The sequence below is a fragment of the Electrophorus electricus genome, chromosome 11, assembly GCF_041902795.1.
Source record: "Electrophorus electricus isolate QZ-2024a chromosome 11, ASM4190279v1, whole genome shotgun sequence".
In the NCBI taxonomy this organism is placed as follows: domain Eukaryota; kingdom Metazoa; phylum Chordata; class Actinopteri; order Gymnotiformes; family Gymnotidae; genus Electrophorus; species Electrophorus electricus.
Window position 1 is genome coordinate 18,260,001 of NC_137507.1, and position 25,468 is coordinate 18,285,468.

General features: G+C 43.7%; 1 protein-coding gene across 3 annotated transcripts in view; it reads right to left on the reverse strand.

Moving 5' to 3' along the window:
* Positions 1–25,468, reverse strand: part of sema3c (sema domain, immunoglobulin domain (Ig), short basic domain, secreted, (semaphorin) 3C) — a 62,585-nt gene that overhangs the window by 32,935 nt on the left and 4,182 nt on the right. Inside the window, exons 2-3 of one of the 3 annotated variants that reach the window (XM_081722972.1) lie at positions 14,753–14,908; positions 11,135–11,302 (exon numbers count right to left, since the gene is read on the reverse strand). In XM_081722972.1, coding sequence (XP_081579098.1) covers positions 11,135–11,264 — 130 coding nt within the window. In that variant the 5' untranslated portion in view covers positions 11,265–11,302; positions 14,753–14,908. Of the gene's footprint in view, positions 1–11,134; positions 11,350–14,752; positions 14,959–25,468 lie in introns of those variants that run through there. The other 2 variants (XM_026997355.3, XM_081722973.1) reach the window with 2 other exon arrangements.

Here is a 25,468-nt window from a genome sequence, read left to right on the forward strand (position 1 = left end):
ATGTACTGTGATGGACAACTCAGCAGGTGTTCATGTAAGCTGAAGGATTTATCTTTATGATTTCGTCATAGACTGCACTGTGACCAGCGCGCGGTCTACCACTGCCGTAACCTTCGGCCCACCTCCTTCGGCGTTCTCCATCACCCTTTATCCTCTCCACTTGTTCAGCCGGAGCCCATGACAAAGCTCACACAAGCAATGTCTGCATCAACACCACCCTTCCCCTCTGCTCAAACAAATAAACAAATAGAGAGCCTTGTGCATGGACAGCAGTCAGTTTGAGGGAACACCAGGCAAACGTGCAACGGCGTTATTACACACGCCTTCTGCATTCAATCACGGCTACGCTTGGTGACGTTACACGGGGAGGCAGGATTAGACTTATTTGATTTATTATTCGTTTGCTTGTCTGTGGGTGAAGAGGAAATGACTCACACAGGGTTACAAGGTCATGTAACAGATCACTTCTGAATCATTATTACAAATAGATGAATTCACAGTTTTTAAATATTTTCCATATATATATTCATTTCTCTTTAAGAAATCAAACGTGAAACAGGCCTTTTAGACTGAGCCTTAACCGAAGAGGTGGGCGGATTGCACCGAGCAGCGCAGTGGCGTCCAGCCCTCCGCCTCGGCAGCTCGGCTGGTCCGGGATTCCGGTTCGCCTCAGCGGCACCAGCGGCCGAGCGCTCTGAACACTCGAGCGGGACGAGGTCAGCTTCGGAAGGTGGTCCCTCATGCGGCGGGCTGGGTTCCACCTCACCAGGTGCTGTAAATGAGGAATTTATCCTGCTCTCTGTGCAAGGGTCATCTGAGGTGAGGTGGCAAAAGTAAAATTCGCATTGGCTGGGATTTTTCTGCAAGCAGAGAGGGGTTGGATTACATGTTAGGGCCACTGTACCGGTGGTCCCCATGACGCCCACAACTCACCGAATTGACGTCCCAAAGACCCCCACAAACAGCCCCAGTTGCCAATGAAAGCAGATACTATGTAAGACTAAGGACAGATTTATGAACAGATCGTTAAACCTTACACCTGGTTTGCACCATCATATTCCCATGAGCTAAAGTGACCCAACACCAGCGGATTATGCTGTGGTCTGTACTATATGTGTCTCTCTCTTTATGTGTGTGTGTGTGTGTATGTGTGCGCACATTATGTCATGGAACCAATCTATAAGTGATGCATATATGTAATGTGTTTTGATTTTTTGATTCTTGGACCACTCCACCCCTGGATGGACTACTGGTTAGATGAAGGAGGTTAAAGCTTGCACTCCTAATTACAGAACAAACTTCATGTTGAAATTGTATAATCAGGGACTTCATTATGAAACAAAGACGTAATAGTAGCCAAACAGCACGCCTGCGTTTGATTGCAGGGTCCCACCGAGAGAAGTTGTTTTCCACTCAAAGTTCAAGCCAAACTCTGGCAGACGTCACTAACTTTCCATGGCTGAGCCAGCCTCCAGTTATAGTCCTCGCTTTTCTGGACTCTCCCTCTATAGGCTGGAACCCAAAAGGAGGTATGAATAAATTAACTTTATGTAAATGAGGCTTGTGTTCCTTTCACCTAGAACCCACTTCGCACTAGCCGTTGCCAGGGGAAACAGGTGGGCGGAGTCGAGTCACCAGTCTCAATAAATATTTAAGGACAGTCTTAAGCTGCCCAGAATTCATGTTTTCTCTCAAGGCTGAGAGGGTCACACCATAAAGACTTGACTTTAAACCTCTGCCAAATGGCACAAGGCTTAGTCAGACAATACCATGGCTTCCTAGTCTTGTTCCGCATGGCTACACTCTCGTAATACAGTGTGTAAGCAATTTCACACATACTGTTAGACACTAAGCCTCTGCCCAGGCAACCTAACCACTCTCACTTACTCCTGGGCACAAAGATCTCTGTCCTGGTTCGGGGGAATATGCCCCCATGCTGGGTGAGGGACTGGATCTTGAGAGATAGGCTGGATGATTGGCAGGTAACTCTTTGTTGGTTGAAGAGGCAGCGTGTCAGGTAAATCCCATGGGATGGTAAGCATACCATGAACGATGCCAGACCACCCAGGACGGAGGGGAGGAGGTGACTGTCGTCAGACTGTCTCTCCTCTTGATGTTCCCCACATTCCTTCCCTGTCTTCAGGAACAGGAACACACACACACACACAGACAGAAAAAAAAACAACAAAAACCTCATCTAATCCATCATGGTACATCTCCAAAAGGCCACTGTGGTCTTTTTTAAATGACTCGGCCATCTAAAAGTCTAAGGGCCAGCAGCGGTAGTTTATGTCGTGCCCACTGAGGAAGTCATCAGTGTTGACATCCCATCCACTGAAGACAGAAAAATGTAAACAGTGTCAGTACTGACACCTCCAGTTCAGGTCACCATCTGTCCAAGGAACGTCCCGCAGGAAAATGCTTTACGTCCATCAAAACTAAAACTGTTCAAGGCTTCAAAAGCTTTTTGCTAAAGTTATTATATCTCAGATGAGCAATTTATCCCATTAACATATACTCACCATCAACTACCAGTGTGAAATTAAATGATTCTCTCTCTCTGATTAATTCCCTCGATTGGTTTCTCTTTCCCCCTCCCCCCCTCTCTCTCTCTCTCTCTCTCTCTCTCTCTCTCTCTCTCATTGCTTCAGTTACAAAGCTGTATTTCTGTTCCGTTGGTTAACAGTTAGCAGGAGTGGAAACTGTAGCCTCACCTAGCCCGTCATGGTAGCAATCACCGTGCTCCAATTACCACCTGCCCTCCTCTTCACTTGTCACCAACCCACACCAGGCGACCCTACGTCCTTTGACCTTTCAGCAGGGCCCGTGAGACCTCCCATAATTCAATGACTGACTTGTATGCGAAGTAGATCCTTCCTCCTGTAGATTCACTGCCAGTTCTCACAGAGTGCTGTGGGCTGCCCAAGCAGTAGCCTCACCAGGAAATCAAGGCTTCAGGTTGCACAGTATATCCCAAGTCCATGACTTGATTAGCAAGTCGTGCGCTGGGTGAGCTGCGTTCAACGAGGAAAAAACAATGTGCGAAGCCAAGGTACATAAGACTTGGATTATAACTGCTTTATTATGCCCCTTCACTGCCTGTTCCTCTAGGAGGCAAAATGGCTGTTGCAGAAAATTTAAAACCTCACAAGGTAACACACGGTAACTTTTAAAAGCGGCATTAAAACCTGGTGAGTAAAATTCAGAGCTTTAAATGTAAACCCTGGAGCACTAGAGCACTGCTACCCGTTATGTTGAAATGGCAGTCATATCTAGAGGGACATTAACAGAGGGAGTAGAGTTATTTCCCTTGAAGAAATAATACAGTCAATAAAGAGTAGAAGAAATGACTTATAAAACTAAATGACACGCTAAATCAGAGTAATGAGACCGCTACAATGTACAGTGCTGCACTCCCAGCAGTTCTTTGAAAACTCTGGCTATGGCAATATGGTGGTTATTACAACAGCACTTCATTCTTCTGTAGAGGCCAAGGACTTTTATGTTAGTTTCCTATTTCCAGCAGATTTAGGTGTGTTGACAGCATGTGATTAACATGAGGTGGGGGACAACCCTCCGCCCATTCCACTGGCAGCAAAAGAGGATGTATGGATGTCGGAATGACAACAGCAGTGGCAAACATCGTAGTTAACCTTGCCCACTCATCTTAAAGGTGGGAACACTTACTGCCAAAATAAACCCAGATGTGTAGACCAGAAGATGATCTGGAACTCCAGCCCTACAGGGTAACTGGCTCCTCTAGGGCGTCTAGCTAGGAGTCCAGTGTACTGCCACAGTGGCCAATGAAACTAAATAGCTCACTGGTAAAAAAAAAAAAAAAAAAGCACTAGGATCAGATTCAGGCTTGATCATCAGAGACTGGTCCCATCCCAGCATTAACTCACGTCATTACAGCAATAGTCTCCAAGAAGCTGTGCTTTCTGAAATATTTGGCATCTTCTATGTTGACCAGCACATCCCAGTGTGCTCAGACCATAAACATGCTTCTCGGTGCATGTACATCATGTCCATCACAAATCCTTCCAGAGTTCATACTTTGTCAAACCATGGAGACTGCGGAGACCTTTGGGGGAAAGCATTCTCGGGTAAACGCAGAGCAAGTTCTGCCAACAAGCTCAAGTAAATCAAGAGAACTTGCAGAAGGTGCCTTCAAATCTGTCATTAGCGTCTGACCCACAGAGGCAGGAGTCAGAAATTGCCAAATGTTTTTCACAAGAAGAGTGAAGCAGACTACGCCCGTACTGGTCAGTCAGGAAGGTGAGGGAGATTGTCAGGAGGGGAGCAAGGGGGTGGCATGATAAATGAGTGACTGGTAGAGAGAGCCAATGAGGAAGCCTCGGGCTCTACTGTCTTCTCTCCTGCTTGATAGGGAATGTCTCTGCTGTAACAGAATCAGTTAGAAAAGGAAATATCCAGACACAAGCCTGCAGATACACACACACACACACACACACAGACACACACACAGACACACACACAGACACACACAGACACACACACAGACACACACACAGACACACACACAGACACACACTCAGCAGTTATTAGGGTGCTTTGGCATGTCACAGATAAGTGATGATAAGTCAGACAACCCTTTTGTGGTGTTTGTAGTGAGCTGGAATTCCCCAAGTCTTACGGTATTGCCTCTGTGTGTGTGTTTGTGTGTGTCCATTAGGTCATCTTTTTGTCCTATCTGATATCCATAAACATCAGCCCAGGGTGGGAAGCCAGTACATCTGCTCCAAATGAAATAATGAAGGACATTAGTGTTAGTTTTCACTCTCAGACAAGCTCTTTCTTCTCCTCATTTCACTTTACACTGATCCTGATTTGACCTGGGCATGACACCGCCCTCACCCTGTGCTGACCCTTCAGTCCAGATGGATCCTGCAGTCAGCTGGCTTCTGTTGAACCACGTGGTTTTCTTATAGAGCTATTAAACACAGGCGGGAGAGCTTCAAGAACCGTTTTAATGATTCAAAAGGCAATTCCCATTAAAATGCATTATTACTAAATCCAGTGTAAAACTGGGCCAGTTTAAGTCTCATATAATCTATTATCATGAATACCTGAACTTTAATATTTCACTAAAAATCAAACACCTGTGCTCTTCAGTGAGAAGGGATTGAATGTTGGCACATTATCCTTCTTCAGAGCACTGGGACTGCCCGATATTAAACAGCTCTACAATTTGAGCTGATCTCCGTGGCGAAGAATTCCTAAAATGTTTTACCTTGGCCACGAATGAGTCTGAGTAAATGTTAGGCTCCTTCTTTTCCTGGTTGCAGACACGGAGGACTATGATTTAGATTTCAGCGAGAAGTAGGTCAGGACTTTTTCAAAGGGTTCGGAAATATGCCGATAATTTGGAGCCATGAAAGTTTTTCAAAGATGAGGTATCTGACCAGTACATCTGCTCAAACCTCAAGAACCAAAAACTGCCTGAATCAGCTGAAATGCAGGCCCAGACCACACCACACACACACACACACACACACACACACACACACACACTGAGTTAATTATAGTGTGTACATATGTGTGTTGGTATGTATAGTAAGTGAAATATTCTCGTCAACATTCATATTTGTTACTTTGCTGCTTCCCTCTTAGAATAACAACCATAGACAAAGCCTTAAGCATTCAATATAAATACAGTTTCAGGAAATCCTGCTTACATGAACACTCCAATCCTCCATCACTGTCAACATGAGAAATGTCTCTTTCATCACAGTAACTGTTAATGTTCGATCTCCATTAACTCTCATTCAACATAAGACTTAATAAAGGCTGCACTAGCCTACAAAAGCCATAGCCCACGATCCTTAAAGTGCTAAAAATCGGTCTGTCAATGAACAAGCGTTTTGTGTGGAATTCATTAGCCAAAAAGAACAACATTCTGGGTAGGGTGGGTGAGAATGAAGGTCAGAGTGACTGTGGTTCGGGTGTGTCCCGGCACGAAAGAAAACGTTTGAAGTATGGAGTCAGAGTATGCGCTTGAGTCTTGTGACTCGCTAGCACGATTTGTGATGAATTCCAGGAACGGCCCACGCTCGGTGTAAACGCATACAAAAAGAGATGGCATACGTGTTATTGTTCAGATGCCACTACATCAATCCATCCATCAATCAATCAATCAAATCCTTGTGGTGCCTGGGAAGGGTGTTCCCTTTCAATATCCAGGCTCCGTTTGTTATTACATGTGAATGCAATTAGATCTTCTAGCAGCCATATTTACAGAGTTGATTCAATTTCCATCTGAGGATATTCTAGAAAAAGATGATACGCAGAATTAAGGCTCCTTAGTCATTTCTTATCTTAAAAGTATTGGCAGTGTCTGAATATGACACAGTAATGAATCATTCCACTAATCACAGTTTCATGGGAAAACAGAGATATAAGTGATTTATAATAACACTGGCTGATTAAATATTGGACAAAACTTTTTTTTTTATTTGGCCTACATATTTTTGTTCATATTGTTTCCTACTATGTATGAAATCCCATATTTATTGCATCACAGTTATTGTGTCACACATCACAGTGAGAAGCAGAACCAGTTCAGTATTTTCCTACTTCATTATCAATCTCAGGTTGTCATGACGCTGTGCTGGCTGGGTGAAAGTTGGGAATTAATTGGTCTGTGAGGTGAGGAATGTGGACAGAAGCATGGCGGTGTGCGCATCCCTCGTCTAATGAACGTGAAGCTCCCGCGGCCCTGGTGTCAGATCACTGCAGCAAACCGTCAGAGACCGTCACACTCTGAAATCTTCACTACGTGCCGGGGGGGGCTCAAAGGATTGTGGCCAGCTATCACCGCTCACACACAAACGCTCGAGTTCCAAAAGTAAAAACCCTTCACTGGTTTTGCATCTCTCAGTGGGTCTCGATAATGAATTACACCTAAACCTCCCGAACTAATTAGCAAAGCTAGGCGGTCAGAACAAATCCCCAGGGAGGACTTTTATTTTGAACTATCCACCTCTGCTCACGTGCCTTCAGGTCTTCAGATCTCATCCAGATCTATCTTCGCATGTGGCTTTAGGTTTGGTGAGACAAGGACCACTGCGATCCTGACGATCCTGACGACACCTCCCTCACACACAAGTCCTCAGAATATTTGCCTGAAGGTGTCGACCCACCTGCCGCCTCCTTGGCTTTCGGACTTTGTTCCTTCTCTTTTCTCCTTTAACACTGTATGAGACAGAGGAAATCCCGGAGCCCCTTTGCCTTAGTAGAGGTCATGCACTAGGCTGAGTCATGTGCCTGCTTTTGCCATTCCCTGTATCTCTCCCCGTATCTCTCTCTATCCAGGCAACTGTCTCTCTCCCTCGCTCTCTCTCACAGCATTGACTGGAGATGTTCTAGGAGCTTTAAAGTCTCTCCACAACAGAAGCCTGCAGATAGTTTTAGAAGAGGGAGAAAGAAGCCATGAAGCAGGCCGGTAAGACCTCTAACGCTGTCAAACGCCTGCAGCTGTCTACTGCCGAGCAAATATATGACATGCAGCATCTGCTGCAGCACCCGGATCCCACAGTGACTCGGTTAGATCGGTCCTTCCTCAAACCCACGAGCACCATGCCTTTAAATTGTGGCGCAAACAAATCCCATCGTAAAAACCGCGTCCGCCCATGTGCTTCCTGATTGCAACACGTTTCCTGTCAATCATGGCTCCCATCCCCCCACCCCCAAGACGACACATGTAACCGACGCGTGTGTGTCTCTGGCTAAAACTCACTGAAGTGAGAGGCAGCACATATCACAATGAGACCGCCAGTAGCCCCAGAACCAAGGAACCCTGAGCCAACACCAGCTTGTCACATCTGCCCAGCTTCCCTGCATTCTTCCAGAAACTTTTCTTTAACCAGCACACCATGACTTATCAAATCCGCACTGAAGAACGCAATAGTAATTCTGATTTGGGAGCAGCTTTTTCCTGTCCACACCGATTCTGGTCACAGGGCTCAAAACCAGGTGAACGGCCCGGGAAAGGTTCAAAACACGCACTAGCTGTTTCGACTTGGACTAGCTGTCATCACCGCAACCTTTGCCTAAAAAGGTCATAGAAGGTCGTCCAAACTAACAGCATGGGAAGCTAGTAGCGTGACATTACTGGGACTTGCGGTATGTTCTCCATTCAGAGTGGAGCAGGGTTTTTTTTTCCAAGCTACCATTCTCCATCTGAAGCTTCTGAGCGCCTTCCTAACAATGCAATCCCTGTTAATACAGGAACCACCAACCCAAACCACTGGAATATGAGAGCGAAAGGAGAGTGGAAAAAATAGACCCAGTAAGAGAAAGACAGGAGGCACACGGAGAGAGCAGGAAATGACAAATAAAGAGAAAAAGAAGGGATGAGAGAAAAGAAAAGCCACAATGACTGGAAAGGTACATGGAGAGAAAGAAGTGTAATATACCAGAATATATACAGAAAGAGAATGCAACATTCAGACTGAAATGAAAACTAATATTGCATAATAGCAATATTCTTTCCAAACAAAGATTTAGTGCATCCACTATGACTGTCTCTCTATAGTAAAATGGACTTTTACTGTATGACAGTAGTGGTTCACACAACACTGTCCATTAGTGAAACCCCTGGCACGAGAAATAAGCTGTCCTCCGTGACCATCGTATGTTTGCACGAGCGTTCCCGGGCTCAAGTCCTGGAGGTTCTGAGCCCGCCACGCTGTAGTGATTGCACTGCTCCTACACACCTGATTTAGTAGAAAAATTCATGTTTGAGTGGAAGTGTTAAGGCAAGGCTGCCTGTTCGTGGTCACCTTCAGCAACTGGCCTGAAACCAGGCTTGCGTTTTGCCGATAGGTTACAGGTCGGTGTAGGTGGGTGAAGTTGATCTGGGAACAGTATCTTAAGTTCACACCAGGTACTCATACACAAACAATCAGTCAATTATCATCATAACAATAACAATAATAATAAGAATAATAATAATAATGATAATAAATATACCGCTTTTCAAAGACCCAAAAACGCTCATAATTGTCAGTACATAAGAAAAGACATTGATGGACACACAAAAAAGAACATACAGTTTACAAAACATTTACAAATAGCACTTACATAACAGAACATGAGCAAGAGCTGATGAAAGAGGAGTTTAGGTTTACGAAAACTTATAGGCAAGGAAAAAAAAGAGATTTGAATGTAGAGAGAGTTGCAGGTTGTTGGACCAGAGTGGGGAGACAGTTCCAGAGTCGAGGAACAGAGCTAGAAAAAGCCCGATCACCACAGCCATGCAGGCTGGAGGAAGGAGCAGTACGCAGCCAGCCTGAATAAGATCTGAGAGTGTGAGTAGGTTTGGAAGCAAGGAGAAGATCAGACAGGTGTGAAGGTACAACAGGTATAACACACTGCTTTGCAGGAAAAGTTGGACTGACTGCCAACACCCACACCCTGATCTGAACTGCTTGGAAGTTTTCACAAAGTTGGTTCATGCCTGAAAGTGTGAAGCTGCGACACCCCGTCATGAAGTATAGAGTCTAGTGACACCAGGCCACTGAAGTCCTCTTATGCACGGCGTAAAGCATCATCAACACATCCGTGTTTACAGCAAACTTCAAAACATATGCTGCTGTCTGTGCTGTGTTATTACATCTCTGCCAAAAAGGTCTGGATATAGATCAATGCAAACTGGATCCTGTGTGTGTGTGTGTGTGTGTGTTTGTGTGTGAACTCCTCCTACATCCTTTTCAGTTCACCCAGTGATGCATTCTGGTACAGCTTATTATAAAGTACAGTACAGTACGCCTGGTATCAGAGACATTGAATCTATGATAGATAACTTTATGATCTAGTTAAGATTCAACAGCATGAAACTTCTTTTTTTTTTTTCTCAGAGGTGATCCAGCTGAACTCTGGACCACAGCACATGCACTTTTGTAATGTCCGCTGAAACGATTAACAATACCATATTTAAAACTCTATCCCACTTTACTGAATCATTACAAAAAGGCAGTTTAATAGATTTAAAGGTGTTTTGAATAAAGCCATTTGAAAATATCTATTTGATGTGATCATGTGTGAGAGATTTAAACATTGTGTAGCAACAGAATAATCACAAATGTCTACTATATTCAGTCTACTATATGCATTTTCTGATGCATGATATTGTTCACAATACAAAACAGATGAGAAATGAAAACTGCTCCCAGGTGGTTCAAACAGGTCCAAAAAAGGATGAATATGACATGCAGAGCACCTCCCAGCAGCTGTCAAATAGTGTTTGAATAGTGGCAGGACACCCAGATATATTGCAGTGAAGCTCCCAGAAGACCAAAGAGCAGAGCAACCAGAAGAGCAAACAGCATAAACACCAGCAGAGCAGGCAGTAGAGCAAACAGCAGAGTAACGATCAGAGTAACAATCAGAGCAACATCAGCATATCATCAGAGTAACCATCAGAGTAACCATCAGAGGTACCATTCAGGTAGCAGCTGGGACAAATGTAGGTCTCTAGGGGACACGTTCTAAAACGTTCCCAACAGACTCTGAGTTCCAAAGGGTGGGTGGCACTCTGAAAAGGGATGTGACCTCACAAGATTTGGAAGTGACCTTATTTGATAAGTTCCACTAAAAGTCATTAATCAAACTACATGCTTGTTTGTGAGTGCAAACATCTCATGGCAATTGTGGCATTTTGCTAATTTAACATTTCACTGATACCACACTAGTATTTTACTTCTAGTTTATAACATCGAAGCTCTTGCACAAACAAGTCTTTGTGAAGCTCTTGCACAAACAAGTCTTAGGGGGCAGCTGAGCTTGCTTGAATTCTTCAAGCTGCACATTTTTAAAAATGGGACATCCAGCAAAGCCACAATGAGTCTGTTCTCTTTTAGAGTATACACAGAACTGGAATCATGTTTATGAAGGATGACAACCAGTCTACGCTCAGTTCCATATTCATACAGCATAAAAGTACTGAAAAAACACGTTAAGAAAATGTTTTTATCGTAACTAGTCCTCTTTCATCAGTTCACTGGGAGAGTTTCTTATCATCAATGTAGGAAGTGATGGCAGCATGGCAGCAGGAAATGACTGTCTAGTAAAAGAGGAACTGTCCTTCCAGAACAGAGGGAATGATGCTTACCTTTAAAGGGAAGGAAGACTCTAGGCTGCGGAGGGGAGAGTGCAGAGATGAAGGTGACGATGAGGAGGAGAGGGAGGACCGAGCACCCCACTGTCTCCAGCCCAACCACAGACCCCACTGACCTGCCCATGACTTCAGTGCTGAGGAGCTACACCTGGACCAGAATTCCTGCGGAGAAAACAGGACCCCACACTTCAAAGATCCAGAACTCAACTCTGCCCAAGACACAACCACACATACAACACAAGGGAAGTTAAAGAAATTCAAGTAACAAAAAAAAACAAAAAAAACCCAAAAACACCTAGAGGCATAGAGGGAGTACTACCTCAAATAAAAAAAGTAGGCTGAGCTCAAAAGATCAAACGTTGCATTTTTCTTTTGCTAGAGACATGGGCCACTTTAAGTAAGCACACATCTTTGAAAAAATGCAAAGTTGGTCCAAATATTCGTGATGTCTAATGAAAGGCATGTGTTCCGTGATCCTTCTGTGATATTTCTTGCGGAAAGATCCTTCATGTCATCAACGGGGCCTTGGTGGAGACTATACAGCGTTGCACAGTCAGTCTTTTCTATAAATGAAACTTAAAGCTTCTGCGCACAGTTGCCTATTGTACGCCGTACATTTGGAGTCAGTCCTCTGAAGAGGCAGGGCGGAGAAACCACCGGCTGGTTCAAAGCAGTGGCTGTGTTTACTCAGTCCTAACAAAAGATGAGACAAGGAATCCCTCTTTTCGTGCTGTTATACCATTATAGCACAATAGCAGCTCAATAATACATAAATACCAGTTTGCTTTCTTCTGTCTAGGGGGACCTTAAAGACTTCACTGGATAGGAAACTCTAACACAGCACTTAAAGTTCCTAAATAGAGATTTCTCTCTTTCTCTGTGTGTGTTTCTGCATGAGAGAGCAAAAAGGAGGGAAAAAATGAAGAGAGTGGAAAAAAGAGAATTGTATCTTTCCTCATGCCTAATGCATGAAGCATATAAAAGATTCATACAAACTTTGCCAAGGACATTAGGCAGTCTGATGTCTATATGTTTCACTTTTATGTCGCACTTTTTACTGCAAATACGATCATAATAGTTTGTCTCTTTTAAAGTATTTGCCAGAAACTGCACAAAAGTGTGAAATTCGCAGTAAATCTGTATGAAATGCCAAAAGTTAACTATTTACAAAACAAGGCCTGCCAAGCCCATCTCCTAAAACTGGACTATGGAGGATGGAATTGAAGAGTTTAACTAAAAATGTGTGTGTAAAATGTTGTTTCAATATATCATTTGGAGTGAATGTTTTGAGCTTTTCATGTGTGTGTGTATGCATATTTGTGTGTTTAGCAGTGTGTGTGTGTGTGTTTGTGTGTGTGTGTGTGTACAAGCATATGGAAAACTGCAAAGTATTTTACTGAAACCTTTTTTGGCAATAAGCAAGAGAGACAAACAGAGCTTCATAATCTGGGCGGTGGCTCGTGCTGTGGGAGAACACCCCTCACACACACACACACACACACACACACACACACACACACAGCTGCTAAAGACATCAGTGGATCTTTAACAGACAAGTGATTGGCCAGTGTCAGGACACCGAGGTAGCAGTAACACTGGAACTTGAGCACTACCTGAGGTCATGCACAACCTGCTAAAACACATCAGACTACCTGACCTTACTGGATACATTTTGCTTTGATCATTCACTCACCCTATGCGGCATCTCCCGTGGGGTTCACAAATGAAAATTTTACAATTATATAATTTTCTAATTTTATTAGTACTGAGATGTATATCATTGTTGTTTTTGTTCTCGTGTGATACTTTGTTGACATTTTCTTGTCAAGAAAGCAAAAGCAGTTGAACTGAACTGAACAACACTGAACTGAACTGAAAATGAAACTCCAGTCTGAACTTCACCTAATCGTCGTTCAGTCACTGTAAAGTTCACTTGTGTGGTGAAGTCATTTCTTACAGTTTCATTTGTCAGCAATTCTACACTGACCATGTGCCTGACCATCATCAGCAAATCCACCCCTCCGCCTCACTCTCCCCCACCCCAAATATCCCATTTTCATTCCTGCTGCCACTGGACATTCTCCATCCTCGGAAACTTCAGCCAGAAGGCTGGACGAGCAGCAAAACCTCCGGCCCTGGAATCAAAGCCTGCCTGTGTTCAGGAAATGACAAACGCTTTCCTTTCCACCAGAACGTGGCTGGACCACAGGACATCCGAGCGGCCCGTGTTTGACCCAAAGACAACACCCGACAGAGTCCAGCGTGTCTGCTCAGGAAAGCTGACCAAAGCAAGCAGCTTAAATACTTTTATTAGTCACCTTCACACTAGTCTAGTTTTATTGTGTGTTTTGGACTCGAGCCTAATACGTTTTCCGTCTTTCTTCGTCCTGGAATTGAACTTTGAAGGTGATTATTGATAATTGCTTTTAGTTGAATGATGTGCATAGTTTAATAATGTGATAATCCAAGATGCTGAATACTTTATGGTATTTTTTTCCAAGCTGAAAGGAAACTTAAAAAAAAAAGTTTCCGTTAAGAAAGTGTATGTACCTATAACTGGGCTATTTTAATAGAATTAACTGAGGCCAAAGTCTTTGCTCCTGATCTGTGTGTTATACAGGGATTGTTTTCTGTCTAGATTTATTCCCAGATTCATTTCTCACTGCAATCAAGTCAAATTAAAGCAGGGGCTTTTATTGCCGAGTGAAGATGGGCGTTTAGATGGGAAACATTCCAGAGAGCAGACTAGACGTCACCCTGAGTTTATCCTTCACCTCCCAAAGCTGCCTGGTATTATATTGATTCCATAATTTTAGCTAATTTAATGTTCAACACATCCTATCTCTCGTTTACACACAGATAGAGAGAAAGAGAAAGAGAAAGACAAAAGAGAGAGAACAAGGTGAGGATGGAAAGAGAAAACCAGAGAAACAGACAAAGGGAAAGACAAAGTTTTTTTCATTATGGAATATTCATTCCAGATAAATTCTATTTTTTGTTTCATAAGACAGTAATTAAAGGTAATAACACCCTAAGCCTGACTAACTCTCTTACATACACTATTCAACACACTTTTTCTGAGACTAAACAGTATATTACAGTGATATTACATATTATCAATAACATTATTATATATAACAATATTATATATTAACATCGTATTATACTTATTACAGATTGTTAACTGCCTTTCACAGCCACACTGTTCGTTCATAAATATATTCTTTACTACTTTTGGTAATATCGTTCGCTCTCCGCTAAAAGGCGTCGCCTTTCAGAGACTGTACTGAAACAAACTACACAGCCGACAGGCAAGCACGAGCCATGAAACTAAACACGTCCACTTCTGCGGAAGATCATTAAACAAAGAAGCAACAGGACAAACCCTGGATGCATCCTGTCAGCGGCAGGAGAAAATCAAAGTAACGCACTAATATTTTAAATATAGCTGTGTCAGCTGACTGGATTAATGAGCCAACATACAGCAACTGCCCTCCATGTGAGAGCATACGAGCTGCCCTGTCTCCACGGGGTCTCTGCACCTGTTAGTCCGGAGAACCCCCCTTCCCCCCCCATGGTTCCCCACACAAGCGTGTCCCGAGCTGGACTCACCCTCTGGCTCTTTCCCTGTCCGGTCCCAGCTCCCCCGTCGACGCGGGTCTACTCTGCTAAGCTCTGCGCTCGTCTAGTCTGAGCCTGTGTGTAGTCCCGCTGTGGCTCCTCTCCCGGCATGTGCGAGAAAGGAGGTATGCTATTCCATCCAGCTGCCTGTGGGACCAGAGAGAGAGAGAGAGAGAGAGAGAGAGAGAGAGAGAGAGAGAGAGAGAGAGAGATATGAGGAAGCAACAGAAGGAGGGCTGGTTTCCTATTACACATCTCTCTACTTGAGCCTCCCCTCCACTTTTACCCTCCCTCCCCCTTTCTCTCTCCCTCTCCCTCCTGCTCTCCCTCCCTCCCTCCCTCCCTCCCTCCCTCCCTCTCTGGAGACGGCCGGAGAGTCCTCTGAGGCTTTCCCGACTCCCAGCCCTGCCTGTACTGCCACGCTGCCCCAGCAATGAGCTCCAGGGAAGTGTTGCACCAGTTTCTTTCCCGCACAGACCCTGCAGACGGGACCCTTAACATTCACCCAGCAGTTCATAAGTGACCCTGTCCACTGCAAAATGGAAATATTACTATGCTGTCGGGTGTATTGAAAAGCTCCACAACATACTAACAAAGGAAATAGCAGAATTAAGCAATACAATGTTTGAGGGGGTTTATTTTCATGAAATGGCAGTTTTAGACAGCTGAATGGCAGGTTAGTTATCAAATCATCTTACATGCTTGAACCCCGTATCTCTCTCTCTCTCTCTCTCTCTCTCTCTCTCTCTCTCTCGCTCTCTGTCTCTGTCTCTGTCTCTGTCTCTGTCTCTGTCTCTCTGTCCTTCTTTGTCTCTTTTTCACACACATCCCCCCACACAAAGGGTTAAGGCTAGGATTATGGTCTGGGTTTGTGCCAGGGTTACAGTCTGGGTTTGGGTAGGGTTATGGTCCATTTTTGGTTAGGATTATCAGGAGTGCTGCACCAGGGAGAGCCACGATAACAGCAGGAGGGCATTTGTGTGTTAATCATAGGCAGGTTATGGTGACTCTGTGCAGTTTCAGTGCAATTTCTCTTTCTCTCAATTCCCCTCTGTTTACAACCAGCTCTAAAGCTGCCATCCCCATCCTCCTTTCAGTGTTGCACTGGGACCCGACAGGAACCACCGTGTGTGTGTGTGTGTGTGTGTGTGTGAGAGTGTGTGTGTGTGAGAGTGTGTGTGTGTGTGTGTGTGTGTGTGTGTGTGTGTGTGTGTGTGTGTGTGTGTGTGTGTGTGTGTGTGTGTGTGTGTGTGTGTGTGTGAGCGTAACAGATGAGGGGGGGAAATAATTAGCTCCATTCTGACACATAGAGTGATTTACTGTTTCCCAGTGAAACTGTTAGAGCTGGCAGCCGTAGGCTAGTAAAACTGCACGCGCACACGCAAGGGTGCACAAACACACACATTGCATACACACACATAGACGTACAGACACATAGGCATACACTTTTGAGAATGAATGCATGGTGATAGAATGTACTAAAAGTTTTAAATTCTACTAACACAGGATTTGACAGGCAACACAAATCATAGTATCTCTCTATCTCTCACTCTCTCACACACACACAAAAACACAAATATTTCTCATAGGCATTATTACAAATGAAGACATGAAAGTCAAACAACACCAACAAAATGTCATCTGTTTTGGGCAGACACATGCAGTGATGCACGACTTAGCACATAAAATATAGATTTTGCCTGATATATTACTGGTATATCTAATAAAGAATGTCAAGTTAACAAAAAGCAATCAATTTTTATTATACCGTTGGTAAAGGGGGAAAACCCCATACAGTCAGCTTCTCCTTTTGGCAAAACCCCAGAAAATATACCACATATATAATTCAATTTACGCCTTTTGAATGAGCATGTGTGTGTGTTCCTCACTGTAGTGGTGTCCATAGAGATGGTTCCAGATGTTTCGTGTTTGTCACGCTGGCATTAAGTGGGTTATTTCAGATATGGTTCATATCAGCATTCGCAAAGCTCATTTATGCAAGCAATTCAAATCCTGTATTACGTGAACATTTCAGTCTGTATAACTGAATATATATTTACATTGGTATGTACACCCAAGTATATGTGGGAATATGTCATAAGCATGCCAAACACATGCCTCCAAACACACATACTAACACACACACACACACACACACACACACACACACAACGGATCTGGATGGAAAGGTCAGATTAGAAGTGCAACCCCACTGGTATTCATGGCCCAGTCACCAAAGGAAGGCAGGTACTTAAAGAGCAACATGCATCAGCACTCTGGACATGAAGCCAGTTAAAGCTGTTCCAGGACCAGTGAGAAGGTCAGCTCTGGAAGGGGAGAGTAGAGGAGAAGAGAAGAGAAGAGAAGAGAAGAGAAGAGAAGAGAAGAGAAGAGAAGAGAAGAGAGGGAGCAAAATGGTATTTTCACTTGTGAAGGGAATCAGTAGCACATGATCTGGCACAGTGGGCATGCGGAAGTGTGTGCGTGTGTGTGCACGCGCGTGTGTGTGTGTGTGTGTGGGTGTGCGTGTGTGTGTGTGTAACAGAGAATGAAGCAACAAAAAAAGAACGAATCTTTGTGCATGTGTGTGCATGGCGTGAGGGATGCAACACACTGCATGCTTTAACACAGTTGTTTTCTGACTCATGCCATGCCCAGTCCTCTCTGCGTGAGCTCGGCTTTGCGTGAGTCTATCCCTGTCACATATCCCAAACCAGACTGATTCCTCACATTACGCACACTCACCCCCCCACCTTCACACCATTCACTCACCAGTAGTCCAGTAGCTATGGTTAAGTGACTGCAAGACAACCTCTAAACAGCTCTAATTTATATTACAGACCAGACAGCTGGTCTTAAAGGTGTAAGTAAATACTATACTTAGACATGAATATTATTTCATTATGTAGATGCAAAATATGCAGATGCCACTTTGATATCTGTGTCGACATCTTAACAACTGATGCATTGTTACTTTAATGTCCTTTCCAGCTGACCATGCACTGGCCATTTATCACATTTGTGAACCGCGCGAAGAATGTGACCTACTGTGGACTACACATGACACATCTGCCGATACTGCATCTAATAACGTAATGTCAAAGGCCTTGGGCTCCACTGTGTCTGTGAACAGCCTGTGGTAAGGTTACCATGGAGCAAAGCTAAAACTGGCTCAATTGGTGACTAACGCATCTGTGGTTATAAACCATTGTGGAGCTGCTTGACTCTGAGAGCCAGCTGGGCCCAGTTAATCCACTGCAGTTGTTGTATCATTTTTTAAAGCGCAGGCAGGGCATTTGAAGTTTATCCTTGTACGACTCCCTACAAAGGCAATATCCTCCCTTTAGTTCAGTCCAGGAGTGGAAACTGAACATCATACTTACACACAAGGTCAGATCAGATTTCCTGTTGTTCAAAGGTTCTCCGCCATTCTGTGTCTTAATTCTAGCTACTGGATTTACTTACTCTATAAACTCTGAGTGTGTGTGTGCTGTACCTTGATTGATTGAAGTGTTTCCTGTATGGGCTAAGAGTATATGGGCCTGGCACAGAGACAGATGCTAAAATTCCACAACAGACACATCCATGAACATCTTGCATCCTATACTGCCAAACAGCAAGACAGCATCTCTCTCTCTCTTGCTATCTCTCTCTCTTTCTTTCTTCCTTTCTCTCTCTCTCTCTCTCTCTCTCTCTCTCTCTCTCTCTCTCTCTCTCTCTCTCTCTCTCTCTCTCTCTCTCTCTCTCTCTCTCTCTCTCTCTCACACACACACACACACACACACACACACACACACACACACACACACACACACACACACACACTCCTGCTAAAGAGCTCTTTTCAGGGCAGACACATCTGACTGATTATTGCCCAGCAGATGTACGGTAATTCTGTTTTATATGAGTTCAATGGGAGAAGATCTCACATATTCACAAATCTAATCATTTAACTTCAGTTTATAAATTCTCATTGACACACACCATTATGTCCATTTAAAATAAACTGGGTTGCTTCATTCTTGTATTTGTAGATTTCATTTCACCCCTCATTTCACCACCCTGAGTCTCATTCCATCAGATACCATCACACACACACACACACACACGCACACACGCACACCTATATATTACATATTTAATTCTGCTATTTTCTTTACTTCAGAAATATATTAATTACATTTTCATTGCCTCATACATTATAAAGAGCATAATGGCATTTTCCTGTACAGAAACAGCTCTCCCTGGTCTCTCTCTCTCGCTCTCTCTCTCTCTCTCTCTCTCTCTCTCTCTCTCTCTCTCTCTCTCTCCCCTCTGTCTCAAAAACACCTGTAAACAATCTCTGTACAAAACTAAGCTACATTCCACAGATCTATTCTCTATTATGCACCATTGTTTAGTAGTCATATAAATTGGATGTGTCTGACACAAGCTCAGACAGACAGGTGTACTGAATAAACACTCAATGTATAGAAAATGATCTGTATTAGTCTAAACCAGCTACATATGCGCATGTTTGTGTGAAGTACTCGGTGAAAATGTTTTCCTTTAGAGATGGCTGCAAAATCTACTCTGAACCACTCCAATAGTTTTGCTTGGCATTCCTTAAAAGGGTCAAATATTGCCAACAATGTGAGCTGATGACTCTTACCCAAACACACACACACTCACACTCACACACACACACACACACACTCTCACTCACACACACACTCTCACACACACACACACTCTCACACACACACACACTCTCACACACACACACTCTCACACACACACTCTCTCACACACACACTCTCTCACACACACAGACACTCACACACACAGACACTCACACACTCACACACACTCACACACACAGACACACACAGACACACACACATACACTCACACACACACACACACAACCATTTAAAATGTGAAAACACATAAGTTCTGCATTCCACATTGATTAATCCATCATATCTGACACTGTTAAACCAACGCTAATGAAAAGCTACCCTGAGGAATTATGATCACTCTTATTTCTAATTCCTTTCATTTGTCTGTCAGCTGGCATCATGGCCCCTGTCTTCAGCAGCTCAGTGGAAGACCGTAGAGGAATTTTAAGCTCACATCACTTTAAAAGCTCCATAACAACATCTGCCCACTTTCACCGTCTGCGAGCGGAGCCCGGCGTACGGCCGTCTGGGCTCGGAATGACGGACGCAGTCAATAAGGGTTTGTACAATCACGTCTTTTAAATAGGTCACATCAACGGTCAGAGATCAGAGGTCAGTGGCGGTCCCGGAGGTGACCTCTTTGACCTCAGGGGGAAATCGGAGAATGAGGTCATTGTCGGCTCTTGCTGAAGGAGCAGAACACTCAGGCAGGGTCCGGTCAGAGGACACGGTTTGGATCAGGAGACAGGTAAAGTCGTTTAGACTAACTACTCCACTGATTGTAATGCTTGTGAAAGAATCATACTTAATAAAGGAGGGGTCATTCTGAAGGTACACAGAACAGGAATTCTGCAGAAAAGAAATAAATAAATATTTACATTCGCTGAACTGTTTGGTTTCAAATCATATGTTTCAAATGTTCTATTAAAATATTGTTTAATAACAACTTCCATAGCAACAGTTCAGTGGTATTCCAGCCAGAAATGCCAACATGATCTCATGAAGATTTCACAGGATCTGTAATGAGCTTCTGTGGTTTTAGGAATTTTCTGCAAATGTAGAAACATTTCTAACTTTGCATTATTTTAGAAGTTCAAGCCACTCAAGAAGTAGCAATCGTGAGATAAACTACATCCCCACTGCAAGACAAATGAATTTCAAGTTCTCACTTGCTGATTTATGCATATTAACTCTCCGGAACACTTTAAGAATCTCCTAACGTGAACTCTCCCAAATTTATTTTGTCTCGTTGTATATTCAGTTATGAGGCCCGACTGGATGAGGGGTCAGAGCCAGTGCCCCCAGCTCCCGTCTCAGCCCACGTTTGCCCAGCCGGGCCCAGCCGGGCCCTGTGCGCTACCTGCCCGCTCGCAGATGTTCCACAAGCCTGACTCCTCGTGTGACAAATGCTAGGCTGTCCAAAAGAGGTCAGAGATCAAGCCGTATCCCTTAGTGCTCCTAACGTCGAATGCAGATGCGTGATGTCAGGTTGAGCGAGACGTCCATCGGGTCAGAGACAGAGAAACGTCCCAGTGGAACGGCTGACATGGACCCAAAGCGCCAACCCTATAATCATTCAGTGCCCTCCTGACCTCAAAAAAGCAGCTAGACCAGGGCTATCCCCCAGATGCCCTTAGAATCAAGCTCCATTGGCCCCCAGCTACTCACCAAGCTCCCTCAGATGTGGCAGACCCCTTTTGGCTGGGCAGAAGCACGGCTGTTGCTCCTGGATCTCTTGAGGGAATAGCAGGTCACGGGTTCATCATGTTGTGGCCGATGGTTCACCAGACCCCGACAGTGCCTTAAATCCATGGAGATTTACATACAGAGGGCCAGAGAGAAAGCGTGGAGTAGACACAGATTGAGTCTAGAGGTGAGTTTGTGTCTCCACAGCAATATTGGATAATTAGAGAGGCATAATTTTCCTGATGCCTCCAAAACAGTGTCAGTTGTGTATCAAGACAACAAATATCTTATTTCCACCACTATGAAATATCTTATTTTTCACTTCACTGCTATCGGTAACAAAACTTTCCAGTTCAGATGGTCAGGCGGGTTCCTATGAAAAATGACTCAAGCATTCAGTTACTTATATTAAAAAGGAGAGATTGGGTGTAATTAGGATAAAGTTGTGTCAAGGCTATGAATTACTTTTTTACCAAGAACAGGGGCTCACAGTCTAGAGACCAGGTAATCAATAATGCAATGCAATTTCCTTCTTTCCCATAACAAAGTGTGGAACAGGAGAGTTGTGAAATCCTCTCTATCTATCGCACATTGAATGAATTAAGGTTGCCAAACAAAGCTGTTTTTCTCCCACCGGATCCCTTTGCAGGTACAGCCAAGTTGAGGAGAAAAGTCAGTGGGGCGATGTTTGGAAGCCGTTACCAATCTGCCCAGTACAAACATACTAATGTTCTATATGCATCCTGTGGTCAAAAGGTCACGACAGTCAGGGCATTTCCAATCATTATATACATCAGGATCTGACCAGGGACCATGTCATCAGTACTGTGCAATTCAATTAGCTTTAAATCACCCCACAGACACAGGACGGGACCAAATAAAGATATTTGCAATATTCTTTGCTTGATGGACTGGATTTTTAACAGACACAGTATACTCCCACACTGCATTTAAAGAAATGGTGCTGAGATTACAGAGTTGAATTGTGGGGTGCTCGTTCAACTCTTCCACTCAAGCCTTATTTATTTGTGCCTGTGAGTCAATCAGCAGTCATCTAAGAAATAACCAATCCACCATGGTCGTCAAAAGCATTTTAGCTCCAGACAGTTTAATCAATAGCTACAGGGATGGAGTTTAGGATCTTCCAGGTATTAAGCACTGGGATTGATTCAGCACACAGTACCTTTATTTATCCCTCCATAATCAAATATTAGCAAGCAGTCTCAGTTGTCTCACTAAGAGATAATTGAATTTACTAAGTGCATGAAGGGTGATTTATTATTTAACTATAGAACTTAATTGGGTTGTATTAGAAATAGCCTGGGACTTCAAAACTAGAATGTAATTACAAGCAAAATAGAACATTAATTAGAGACGTCTTTTAGTATTAGGTTATGCCATTCCGTTCATTCCTTCTCTCAACAGCACACACATATATCAGCCCTGCCCTGAGATGGCTGGATAGATTACAAGTTAATGTTTGCAAAAGGTATGCAAGCCAAGCTCCGATCAAGCCAGATTTTTTTTTTGCCAAAGGCACGAAACACAAACGCACACAGCGAGAGATTTCAGGCCAACTCTGAGCTCAGGAACATACAAAGGCAATGACAATTTAATAGATTCAAATGGAAAAAGGGTTTAAATCACTGCAACCTTTAATCCACAAACTAATGGGGTTCTCCATAAACTGGTCCATTTCCTCCAATAGGAAATCCTCGGCTCAGCTTTAGGGCCAATCGTTAAATTAACCCACACGCAAACCACCATAATCCATGCTGAAATCTACCATTTATTCACCCTTATCAAAAATATTTTTGGCTCATGTAAAAATAAAACTAAAATAATCTTATCACGAGGCATGTTTGGCTAAGGTGTGGCCAAGCAGATGGTGAGGATCGCATACTGATTTATGTTAGGCCTTTTTGTACTGGAAATCTCATGTTCAGCCATTATCTTACTTACAAAGGACAAAGGTTCAGATGCTGTCCAGGGGCACAGTTTGTGCCTCCTGTGAAATTGGCTCATTACACCAAAAAGGCTGACCAATCAGCAGCACAGGATTATAAACATATGCAGCAAACAGAGACCAGCAAGAAGACAGAAGTAGTGAGTCTCTTTCTACCTTGACAGTCTCTCTCTCTCTCTCTCTCTCTCTCATCATCATCATCATCATCATCATCATCATCTTACTTAATCTCATCTCCTACAGAAATAAGATATATCAAATACTTCTTAACTGTGTTAGGTCTGAGTAAACATCTGCCACTATAGCGTCCTTTGAGCCGTCAAAGCAGGACTGCTTGCGGGCCATTTGCACGTTGGCCTATGACTTGGCCCCAATGTCCTAAGCAGTGTTAATAAGCCCTCGGCTGTGGGACTATCTGTGCAATTTAATTACTGAAATGGCTATGACCTAACTGAGTTCAATCAGCTATATGGCTGTTAATGATGACCTCTCACTGAGCTTCTCACATACAAGAGAAATGACTTCAGCCAAAATCGATAGCAAAGGAAACAAACATGTATGTCAGTGTGTGTGTGAGAGAGAGAGAGAGAGTCAGCATCACAGCTGATCCATACTAAGTGCACTTAGGAAGACACAACAAGAATGAAGATGTGTAGTTGCTAATTAAGCTAAATAGTTAGCCCAAGCCATGCTAATGTAATTCCATTCATGATCCGATTGATTCTCTCTCTCTCTCTCTCTCTCTCTCTCTCTCTCTCTCTCTCTCCACAGTCTTTTTTCCTTGGGTCTTCTACCAGAGGCCTGGGAGCCTGTGAGTCCTGCGTAGTATCTTAGCTGATTCCAGGACTGCACTCTTCTGGACCGAGATCTCGGATGTTGATACTGGTATCTGTTGGAACCATTCTCCCAGTTTGGGAGTTATAATTACACTGGGAACCACAGTTGCCTTCACCCTCCACACCTTTTGTATCTCTTCCTTCAGCCCTTGGTGTTTCTCAAGCTTCTTGTATTCCTTTTTCCTGATGTTGCTATCACACTGGATTGCCATATCTATCACTATGGCCCTCTTCTGCTGTTTATCCAGCATTACAATGTACAGTTGGTTAGCCATTACCATATTGTCTGTCTGTATCTGGAAGTCTCATAGGATCTTAGCAGTTATTTTTCACCAGCTTTCGGTGGTTTCCCACTTAGACCTTGGAACTTCAACCCTATACTCAGGGCATATGTTTCTATGCCAGCCGCTTGGTTATGGCGTTCCATGTATGCCCTGCCTGCTTGTCTCAGGGGCATCTTGCCACAGCCTGCATCTGGGGTTCTGCCTGGTGTGGTAGAGCCCAGCCTTTACTGATCTTGTGATTAGCACTTGTTCCTGTTCTGCCATGATTAGTGCCCCTGTGTTGTTTATCAATCCAGCCTTTTCCAGCCATCAGCCACTTCCATTACCTGCTGATGGTACATACCATGCGGGGATTTTTCCTCTCATGGTGGTTCCTGTTCCTCTTAATTTGTCCTCCTCAGGTTTCTGCTGTCTAAGGTACTCAGTAAGCACTTTGTCACTTGGTGTATCTTGGTGTATTCCTGGATCTTGATAGCTCAGATTTTGTTTTTTGCCTATTTGTATTTGTCTGTAGCTGTTTTCCTTGTGTTCTCTTCATGATTCCCATTTGCCTTTGGGATTCCAAGGTACTTGTAGCTGTCCTCAACATCTGTTATATTACCTTCTAATAGTGTGATCCCCTCTGTTCTAGCCACCTTCCCTTGTAACCATATGACCACACTTATCCAGTCTGAATGACATTTCCTGAAACCCCTCACACTGGGGTTGCTTGTGTAATAGAATGCCAGCAGTCATCTACTCTCCAGTCTCGTGCATAAGCGTCTTGTGTTTACACTTGTATTACACTATGTCATTATTTATTTAACAAAAACTAGGTCAACATGCAGAAGAAGTGTGTGAAAAATTAAGTACACCCTTACAGCTTCCACAGGAGTTAAGAAGGTAAGTAGAAGCCAGGTGAAGCTAATCAAATGCCCTTGATTAACTGAGCATCATTAAGTGTGAGCACTTCTATAAAAGCAGAGGTTTGGGCAGTTTGCTGGTCTAAGGTATTCAGGTGGGTGTTAACACAGTGCCAAGGTGGCAAGCCATCAGCAATGCTCATAGAGAAGCAATTGTTGCAGCCCATTAATCTGAGAATGGTTACAAGGTCGTTTCCAAACGATTTGAAGTCTTACGGTGAGAAATATTATTCACAAGTAGCAAACATTCATGATAGCTGCCAACCTTCCAAGGAGTGGATGTCCCAGCAATTTCTCCACAAGGTCAGACCTGCAATGCTCAGAAAAAAAAACCCAAGAGCTACATCTCAGACTCTACAGGACTCAGAAAAC